The sequence below is a fragment of the Nannobrachium achirus genome (genome assembly GCF_963921795.1).
Source record: "Nannobrachium achirus genome assembly, chromosome: 15".
NCBI lineage: Eukaryota > Metazoa > Chordata > Actinopteri > Myctophiformes > Myctophidae > Nannobrachium > Nannobrachium achirus.
In genome coordinates, this window is record NC_137822.1 from 6871919 (window position 1) to 6883322 (window position 11404).

The 11404-nt window shown below is 40.3% G+C and overlaps 1 protein-coding gene across 1 annotated transcript; it reads right to left on the bottom strand.

Annotated features, from left to right (window-relative positions):
• Positions 1-1917: 1917 nt before the first annotated feature.
• Positions 1918-4461, bottom strand: plac8.2 (placenta associated 8, tandem duplicate 2; the record flags this gene model as incomplete). Its single annotated transcript, XM_080742914.1, has 3 exons — positions 1918-2022; positions 2729-2853; positions 4377-4461. 3 exons carry the CDS (start codon positions 4459-4461, stop codon positions 1918-1920), a joined length of 315 nt encoding a protein of 104 aa, XP_080599040.1.
• Between the last annotated feature and the right edge of the window lie 6943 nt (positions 4462-11404).

The following is an 11404-nucleotide window of genomic DNA, read 5'->3' on the forward strand; positions in this document are numbered from 1 at the left end:
GTTAGTTTAAAAATGTCTTGTGAGCTTGTAGAATGTCTACTTTCAAAAGGCCGAAATGTGTAAAGGGCTGAAGTGTTAATAATGTGTAATAATAACAATCAAAATCTACATCTATAAGTAACTAGTACGTTTTCAAATAATTGTAGTGGAGTAAAAAGTACAGTATTTACCTCTGAGGTTTAGTGGAGTAGAATTAAAAGTACTGAAAATTTGAAATACCCCAATAAAGTAAAAAAGAATATCTCAAAACTGTACCGTTATTAATAGGCTAGTACCTGAGTAAATGTACTAGTTCCTTTAAAGATGGAGATGAAGTGGTCAATAAAATAAAATTAGAGATGACTTCTGTTATGCCTTCTTATGGTTATACTAAAATATAAAATAGTTCTGTGTAGTAGTTGGGGTGGGGTTTGACATCAGCTAATAACAGGACCATGTAGCAGTTGATTTAAAGTGCAAACATTTTGAATAATCATATTCTAAATAGATAAATGGAACACCAATAGATTACCAACAACCCATTTTATTCACATTCATAACCCTGTGCACTTTTGTCCTTTGGGCGTGTCCTATACTCATGAATGACTAATAATTAGTTGTATAGCACATTTGAACAACAATGAACAAAAATCTTTTCTTTTTAATATGCCAAACTTTGATCATTAATTAAAACCCCAAATGGGGGGCATAGAGAACAACGGTAATTCCTTAACATAAAACAACATTCTTATAAAACATTTTGTGAAAGAGTATAAAATACATTATGAAAATCTATTCTACTAATAAATGTGAATCAAAATTATGCCACTTTAAACCCTCTATTCTCAGTAAACCTGAACGGAGTTGGCTCTGTTTGTGTGCCCTCTACACACACACACATATCAAGTCATCGAAAGCAGCAGATCTACAAGCTCACAATGTGCTGTGAGCTTGTAGATCAGCAATTTTTGGCCAACGTTTGCCCCGGAATAGAGATGCTAGGGGTCACGAGTTTAATTCCTCATTACCACTTTACTCCTCATTAACAGAAATGTCTCTCGTGTAGAAATACCAAAACAGATCCTGTATCGAGGAGCACCTGGAAGAGATAAAACAATACATTGTTAGATGAATTGCGACCAAAGGTCTCAGTTTAGTATTTGAAACGCCACATACTGACTCTGTCTGGACATGTGGATGTGTATACTTTTTACGGTCTATGAGTTTGCCGCTCTGACATCACTGTGATGTCAGGGGAAACACACTATCAGAATCCCTTTTATCCCTGATTTCATCAATATTAAGCCAATAACAGGACTTCATATGGGAATACATATATGGAGACCACATTGGCCACATTCCACATTAACAGAATCCATATGGCCAAGACAGATAGCCAAGACAGCCTGTGTGGCTGGTTCTACAGATATCAGGGATCTCCATGTATGGGCATAAAAGGGATTGTATGTATGATGTCATAGGACTTTCACATAACGAATAACTGAGTAAGCATGTTTGGGCTATAACAACGTATCTCCATATACAGTACATTGATCTCCATATGGGTACCAGGGGTCTCCATATATGGATACACATCATTGGCCAGATGGCCAAGATATTGCGGGACCTCGCCCTTGAGGCGTCTTAATAGTAAATTAGAATGTGTGTGTGTGTGTGTGTGTGTGTGTGTGTGTGTGTGTGTGTGTGTGTGTGTGTGTGTGTGTGCGTGCGTGCGTGCGTGCGTGCGTGCGTGCGTGCGTGCGTGCGTGCGTGCGTGCGTGCGTGCGTGCGTGTGTGTGTGTGTGTGTGTGTGCGCGCGTGCGTGCACATGCGATTGATTGATTGGGTGTCAGACCTGCTATTTTAGCTGAGTGTTTGCATATTATTCTCATCAAATTAAAAGTCCAGTTCAGATATACTGACCTGCACCCAGATCCATCAGAAGATGCCTTGTTCCTTCCTCAGGTCGATGTCCCTCCTCAGCTGACATGCAGCACATATTGGACAGCAGTAATACATCATGGCATCGCTGCACATGGAGCCCTGCATGACAACAACAGAGTCATACCTACTGTGTTACTTATGCCAGGGGTTTTCAAAGTGGGTGACTGGGTTGCCGTGACGGCAGTCCAGGGGTGCCGCGAGATCATTTGATAATATTTGGAATTAATTTGTACACTTGAAAAAATATTGACTTGAAGTACAAAGTTATTTTCAGTCAGTTCTAACTAAAATGGCTACTATCTCAACATTTCCTCGCAACATAATCACTAAAATATCGTCACTGTCAGGCAGAAACCTTGTATCTCCAAGTTTCAAATGTGTACGTCTTTTGGTAAAGCAAAGCCCTGCTTCATCATACAAGACTAGAGCTAGTAGATCTGCTGTTTTCACTAGTTTAGTACATTTTATAGATGATAAATACAAAATGAACGGTTTTGGACATACAAGGTTTCCACCTGACAACAAAGATATGCTATAAATATAAGGTGCTAGGAGTGAAAATTTGAATGTTGGGGTGCCTCGGATTTAAAAATATATATATATTTATGGGGTGCCCCAAGACAAAAAGTTTGGGAACCCCTGACTTATGCTGCAGTGGTCCTTCAAAATGTGACATTATTCAAAGATTTTCAAAAATAGCAGATGTACAAGCTTGCAGTAGAGCTGCTATTTTTGAACAGCCGACATATAAATGGATAAAGTGGTTAAAGCTATTGTGATGCCTTGTGTTGACTACTATACGTACATTGATGTTGTATCTGGTCCGGTAGACGCTGCGTATTGGGAAGTGGAAGGCACAGCAGCAGCACTCCCCCATGTCACCAGCGATAGAGCACACCATGCAAGGTAGGCAGCACAACGCCTTGAAGCCTGAAATACATGCAACAAAACATTCATGACTTCATGTACGTATTTTCAGACATTGAGATATGTGGTGTTCTGCTGACGTAAATAGATTTTGGGTGATAGATTGTTTTGGGTGATCTTTTTTTTTTTTTTTAATGTTATTTCATTATATTCAGATGGCTAACAATGCTCTAGTCACTGTGACACTCATAGAGTTATAATAAGGTGACACTTCTAGGGGCTGCCCAAAACTATTCTTTTATCTGTGAGAAGCTCTGTCATTAACCTCGCCTCACCAGGCTTTCCTGAGTTTCTGTCATTGGTCCAGAAAGTACAGCCTGCTTGTGATTAACCAATCATGGTGCCTTTCGTTCGGATTGGTTAGACTTGTCTGTCAATCGTTTTAGCCCCGGGGTGGCCGGTTCATGCACCAATGAATGAGCTGCTAGTGACAGAGCTTCTCAAAGATAACAGAATAGTTTTGGAGGTAGACTAGATTTCATTAGGGAACATTGTCTGAATATAATAAAATGAAAACCCTGTCAGCACTTAAAACTAATCAGCTTTAAACCCTCAATACTTATAGTAAACTTGACCTTTGGCTCTGTACTTGGTCTTCTCTTTTTCCCTCCACACCCCAAATAGACTATTTTCATCAAATGTTCCCACCAGAATATGGATCATAGGTTCACGGTGGCTATCACGCAAAGATTTGGTCGTCCCCCTGGTGTTTTATTTTTATGATTATTTTATTAGACAAAAACAGTAGTCCCTTCCCAAAAACAGAGAACACTACAAGTATAGTCAATTCAATTGAAATGTTGTATAAGTACAGTTAAACACCCTGCCTAAAAGGAACATCCCAAATAAGACCTTTTATGGTCTTTTTGTTACGTTGGAAGCCCTCTGTATTTAATTCATGGACATAATAAATAGCAAGCAAAGAAAACATTCAATAATATCGCATTTATAAAAACACTATATGTACAGTATAGGGGAAACAAGGGGGTGGGGCTAAGGTAAAGGGGGAGGGGGTGCTTAATTCTCGCCTGTCTATGGGCTCTGGCCTCCTGAAAGGTGAGTTTTCAGGGCAGTTTTGAAGGATGCCAGCAGTTTTGAAGGATGCCAGCGAGCTTCATAATGTGTTAAGGGAGGTAGTCAAGGAATTCCACACCTGCGTGGCAGTGTTGTAGAAGGAGAATTTACCCATATTTGTCTTATGGGTTTGTATTATCAGATCATTGTGTGCGCTCCTTCTGGTGTTGTGGCTGTGGGTGTCGCTAACTTTTTGGAGATATTTGGTCAGATATGCGGGTACTGAGGGGATGGAGGGCAGATTTGCGTTGACTATTTTGAAAGTCAATCCCATTTTTAGTTGTTTAACCCTGTCTTCAACGCTGAGCCAACTTATAGGCTAGTAACGCTGGTGGACCCCCAAAGAGTCCCCAAAGACCTCCCGTTGAAGACCCATGCTGTGCACTAAATAATCTTTCCTGAACGTTGGCCCCCAGAATAATGAAGTTTCATAAAGAGATGGGGAAGCTCACAGGTTCCACAGTCACTGCAGATGTCACACAGTCCAGTCTGGAAGTCCGAGGGAGCGTAGGGGCCTGGTTGACTGGTCACAGCCATGCTCTTCTTTCTAGCAGAAAACACATTCTGTAATTTTAACTTTTCTTTCTTTCTTTCTTTCTTTCTTTCTTTCTTACTTTTTGATTGACATGTATTCAATTCATCAACATAATATAAAGAAATATCACAATAATACATGTCATCAACAAATACAAACACACTACTACAGTATTGTAGTATGTACAGAGGAGAAAAAGGAAAAACGTTGGCAGTGAATGAATGACAACTCCTTTCTATGGAGAAACTGCATTTACCTCCCCTTGTGGTCTACTGATAGATAGTCTTTATTGTCTTTTTTTGACAAATTATTTATGTTACCTTTATATTTATACTATTTTTTGCAGTGGTTCGGTTCTCAAACCTTTTAAATTTCAAGGACCCCCATAACTCTCTATAAGTTACAGAACTGTAAGCGTCCATTTGGAACCCCCCAAGGAACCGTGAGGTCTCCCTGGGCTCCACTATGAGAACCACTGATCTACACAAAGTCCAAATCAGACTAAACACGAGTTGCATCCTGTGTTGTCACGGTTTCCTGAAAAACACTGTCGTCTCACAACAGTGAAAACGTACAAATTACACCTCTTGTCAACATCACAAAGTGTGGAAACTGCTGGGAAAAAAAAGAAAAAAAAAGAAACTAAAAACATAATAAGTTATGTTTGGGATTTCCAGTCATGCAGTCATTTGGGAGTAAGTCTTACCAGATGGTTGGAGAGTTGAAGGACTGTACTTTGAAGCTGTCTGGAACAGTAGTTGGAAAATGAAGGCAGTGCCAGTTCCTTAATCCTTATATACTGCAAACCTTATCATGAATGTTATCAGGAATAAGCATTTATTGCATATAATAAACTGTGTGGCAAAAATTTTAGGGACACTTGATCAAACACTTTACACTTTAGGCATTTGCAGACGAGGGGTGACTTACCAAATTGCAAGAACGGAGGAAATGTCTTGAACTGTCACAAACGATAGTAACAATAGCAAATGTACAGTATATATAGGCCTACTATAGTTACCAGGTAAACATTACAGTGGTACCTGCCTAGATACAAGATACAGTAAACATCAAATCTAGTATCTATCTAAAGCAGAAATGTCCAAAGTCCAACCCCGGAGCCAATCGTGGCGCCCATCGTGGTTTTATATGGCCCGCAGCTTCCTTCTTTAATATGTATAATTTATGGCCCGCCAGTAGTCTATACTAGTCTATGTCGTGTGAATAGTGAAATTCATCCATACATTTCTGAGTGCTTTGAAATGAACCAGGGCAGATATAGGTATAGAGATACAGGCCATTTCTCAGTGGAATTTGTAAGGATTCCTAACTGCTCGTTCCTTGTGTTGTCTCATTCTCATTTTTGCAGAGACCTCAGTCTTTCACACCGGCTTACATTTGAATGTGGAAAAGAGGCTGAATTGTTTTTGTTTTGTTTCTAGGCACAGATGAGCTAGAAACGAAACCAAAGCCAAGCTCTTTGCGCCAACTACTGTAGCTGTCTCTCCTGTCCTTCTGACCCCCCCTTAATGGCACTCCCACTGGATTTGTTTATCATTACTATGGCATCTTTTGGAGCTGTGTGAAGCACAGGCTCCCTATACGTGGCTGTGTGGGTCTGTCTGTCTGTCTGTGTGTGTGTGTGTCTGTGTGTATGTAGCCTGAACTTCCTAAACTTCGGCACGCCACTAGTCCCACAGTTTTGCCACCACACACTCGCGCCATATGTCAAATCGACCGCCTTACTCGGGAATCGTGGGCTATTACTTTTCTAAGAGAAAGGTTCTATAGTTTAATTGATATTAATTTATTAGTGAATTAATTTTCCCCATTGACTTATAATGGGAATCGCAAAAACTCACATTCAATTATTTGTCTCTCGCAAACCATAGGGGCTAGAGTTTCAAGACTTGGAGAGGAGGTTCATAATGATTTTAAGGATTAAATAAAAAATAATTGTGTCATTTGGCCGCATGGTGGCGCCATAACACCCCACTTTACGTTTTGGCCTGTAACTCTTGAACCGTAGGTCGGAAAATTAAAAATATTTTTTCCCTGGATTCCTTGGGTCATGACGCATCTCCCCATATAGGCCACGCCCATTTGCGCCATGATAGATTTTCCGCCATCTTGAATTTTCTCCAAAACACACTTTTTGCTCCTTTTCCTACATATTTTCTTCAAATGTCACAAAAATCGGTACACATGATCCACACAAACACACACACACACACACACACACACAAACACACACACACACACACACACACACACACACACACACACACACACACACACAGCTCCACTTCACACGGACGTGTGTTTTTTTCTCTTCAGTTTCAGCTCCACCCAGCAGAGTGCTGCCCACAGAGGAACGCAGGGGTGGGTTTGGGGGGCGTGGGGGGCACCTCTATGTGCAGATATCTACATATATACAAAATCTTGTAGCTTGTAGATCTGCTATTTTTGAAAAATCGTGAAAATTTGAATTTTTACCCAATTTTGACCCGATTCTAAAAGTGTCTTCTAAATCCTTCTAAGGTTTTTTGAAAAAAACATGTTTCTGTCAGTGGTTCTCAAAATATTTCATGCCAAGGACCCCCAAAATTAAATGTATTTGGCCATGATGGACCCCCCATGTCAAGATATTGTATCAGGGACCCCCAAAAGCAAATATTTGAGTTACAAATTTTATCTTTAAAAAAAGATATATTCAGGCCTAAGAGTCTTGCTCAGGGACACGTGGAACACATTGCTGAGGTCTGGAATTGAACCCAAGACGTCAGTTTCCCAGGGTGGGCTCTCTAACCATACAGCTATGGTTTGATTATTATTGTCATCGTTATTATTACTATGCACTAGCCTACAGCCCCCTGCGGGGGCCTGGCCCCTTTGTGTGTGTGCCTGTTAGTCCCCCTTGGTGTGAAGCAGACAGACTGTGCTGTTGCTCTCTCTGGAACTGCCCCCGGACTGGGAGTGCGCTGCTTGGTGGCGCCCATTTGTGATGTAAATCGCATCACAGGACAAAGCCGCCTACAGGCCAAAATTTTGGGAAATATTTTAAACATTTGGGGATTATGAGAAGTAGAGACACATTTGAAGGTGATAAAGTTGATGTTGGGCAAGGTACATGCGTTGATTTTTGTATTATGTTTTTTAGACAATTGAACAACTGCTGAACGTGGAGTTACAGACGGACAAACGGACAAACATACACACTCTTTTTTGGGGCGATTCTAATTAAGGTTGTGTGGGATATAATGTATCTTTTTCACTCGTGTTTGTTTTTGTTGCCTTATATCTATTTTCTCTCTACCACATATGTTAAGAATATGATGTAGATACATGTTATTTTGTCAGATGCCACGTTCATTGTTCACCTTCTATCTTTTGGTTTCAATGTACAGAGTGTTATTAAGATGGCATGTTGTTTATAGACAGATGCTAGGTTCATTGTTTATCTGGTATCTTATCTATGGGGTGGCCACTGGCCATAGCTGAGTCACCTGAGTGGTTAGTGGGCATTTGGCAATGTACACGTTTGTTTTCTCATGCCAATAAGGCTCCTTTGAATTGAGATTGAATTGAATTGAGTAGACTGTGGAGTCAGAGCCCCTGGTTGTCCCAGCTTTGATTCCAGGCTATTCCAGCAATGTGTCGATGTGTGTTCCTGAGCAAGACTCTTATACTCCTAATTGCTCCCTGAGTGCCGTAGAATGGCTGCTCACTGCTCACTATAGTGAATATAGGATGGGTAAATACAAAGGACAAAGTTCACGAATGTGCAAATATACATTGAAAATATCAACCCAGCAGGCACTCCTTTGCACAGTGGTAAAGTCCCTGCCAGTGGCGTCAGTTCAGAAAAAGGTAAGGTATGGCAACATGACTGGTGTCTTGCACGCGCGCGAAGCCAAGGTATGGCTGCATACCCCTGCCATACCCAATTGACGCCCCTGGTCCCTGCCCAGGGCAGACAAAGGCGAAGGCCCTATGCTTATGTCCTCCCGGTGGGGGCTCCTCACTGGCAGGTGAGTCAGTAGGATACAACAACAATGGCAACACAGAATTCATTGGCATAAAGACTAAATTGGGCAGAAAAGGGGATAAATATAATGTCTACTCTAAAAAGGGGGGAAACAAAGAAAAGAAAATAACAACCCTAGGAGTGGTGACTACCAGTATTCTATTTCTTATAGTTTCAATGTACAGAATGTACCTTTACCTTGTGTGTTGTACGTGGCTCTGGATAAAGTGTCTGCTAAATGCATTCCTAAACTGCCTAAATTGTACATGGTAAAGATCCAGCAGGGGGCAGGGCTGTCAAGGACAAAAGAGAAGCTCAGTCTGAGCCTGAGGTTGTTGGAATGAACTGTGCACTGCAGCCAGACTGCCATGCAGTGATGAGCTCTTCAGGAGAAAAGCACCCAAGTGTCATCAGCATAAACACTGATAAAAAAAAGTTTGTGAGCAGCTCACAATGAATCGCATCGTGATGTTTTGTGCAATTTCTTAACATTTCTCTTTTCCCATTAAAGGAATTTCCTTGAATGTCTTTTTTATTCATGAAATTCTTTGAAAATGCTTTTTAGTTCACCAAAATCTTTGAATTGTTGAACATCTTTTGAAATAATAATAAAAAAACAATAGGGATACTTACTCGCGACCCATAAAATGTTTCCGCGACCCTCACTGTTTTGGCGTAACCAGTACAGAGCCCTGAGGGACGCCTGTCCACTAAGTATAGGGTTTAAGTGGTTAAGGAACCAGGTGTGTCGTGTGGATTTGTTTGTCTACCAGGAAGACCGTGAGGTCAAGACCGGTTGACCGTTTTTTTACGACACTTTTTACTCGTATATTCCCTACAAATTAAGGCCTTTTAAAACTGTAATCCATCACATTTACGTCCAAGCCAGGATCCGAACCACGTGAGAGAACAACATTTGCACAGTGTTTTGTATATTGTCTCTAAATCTGCAAAGCAAGTAAAGCTGTCAAATAATTATTGTGGAGTAAAAAAAGTACAATATTTACCTCTGAGATGGAGTGGAGAAGGAGTAGAAAGTACTTAAAGGGGAAGACCACCCATTTTCAATATTGAAATATGTCATTAATATACCTTAGAGGAGTTGTGTGGAAATAGAAAAAAAGTTCCCCCCCTTCTGTGTTGCCTAGAACTGGAGGATTGATTTTGGGGTTTGTATTGTAAAGTACAATGTGTGATGTCATCAAGTTGTACTTTACAATACAAACCCCCAAAACAATCCTCCAGTTCTAGGCAACACAGAAGGGGGGGAACTTTTTTTCTATTTCCACACAACTCCTCTAAGGTATATTAATGACACAGTTCAATATTGAAAATGGGTGGTCTACCCCTTTAAAGAATTGTACCTCAAATAGTCAGGGCGTGAATGTACTTAACAGTGGTGTAAAGTAACTAAGTACAGTCATTTACTCAAGTACTGTACTTAAGTACACTTTAGGTATTTGTTCTTTACTGAGTGTTTCCAATTTTCAATACTTTTACTTCCTCTCCTCTCCACTTCAAATATTGTACTTTTACTCCACTACAAGTAGGCTATTTGAAAACTTTTGTTACTTTGCAGATTTAGATTCTTATTACAAAACAAACATTAACCACTTCAGCCCTAAAAAATATATCCTGCTGGCTAGTTCACAAGCTCACAACGTGTCACCATGCCACTTTTAGCTTGTAGATCCTCTATTTTCAAAATATGTTTATACATTTTATACATTTGTGTACTCTGACTCAAGTACATTTTTAATTCTGTAATTTTTCCTTGTATCAGAGTATTTAAACATTGCCATAGTCCTGCTTTTACTTTCCACTCCTGTCTATTTTGCACATGCCCTCTTGAGCCCCACATGTCATTATTGTCCACATATTCTTATGTATATCATAATGTTACTCTTGATTTGAGTTGATGTGTGAAAATGAATATGTATTCTGATTTTATTTGTCTATACACTCTATAGCAGGGGTCGTCAACGTTTTCAGGCCAAGGACCCCTCAGTTGAGAGAGAGATGAAGCAGGGACCCCCACAACCTGTTCAAAGATTCCATTTAGTTTCATCATTTGACAGCACAATCATCAGCGTATTTTGAATTCATGTCAATTTGTGTTTTCGGATATTTAACCACTTGAGCCGTCATTACCCTAATAAACCTTTTACTCTGTACTTAGTCTGCTCTTTCCCCCCTAACCTCTTTGTCAAAATGTTTGACTACAGTTCTCAGAATATGGACACTAGGGTTCAAGTTGTTAATATAAAAAGGATTGGAAGATTTGGAGGACCCCCTGTAGTAACTCTTAGGACCCCCTAGGGGTCCCGGACCCCCTACTGAAGACCCCTGCTCTATAACAAGGCTGACAAAAGGCTGCATCTCGTCTTTGATATGATTCTTCCGCATTGTTCCTTATATTGTTCCTCCCAATACACAGCAAGAGCCACTTTACCCAAGCTCACAGCACAATCTGCTATTTTATTTTTAATCATTGCAGTGCCGTCTTGAACCACACGACGTCGCAATTATCCACTTTAACAGTGTACTGACTGACATGATCGATTATAATTTGTATGATGGCCCTATGTCTATAGCTCAACTTAGATAGATAGATAGATAGATAGATAGATACCTTTATTATCCCAAGGGGGAAATTTAGTAAATGTATGTCATGTATTTGGCTTTTCAAATGTTTATTGTCAAAATCATACATAAATAATTTGACAAAATCAGAAGCCTTCTAGCTGTGTTCTGTTCAAACTATTCATGTATTTGTTATTTGTTTGTCTTTATTTGTGTGTGTGTGTGTGTGTGTGTGTGTGTGTGTGTGTGTGTGTGTGTGTGTGTGTGTGTGTGTGTGTGCGTGCGTGCGTGCGTGCGTGCGTGCGTGCGTGTGTGTGTGTGTGCGCGTGCGCGCG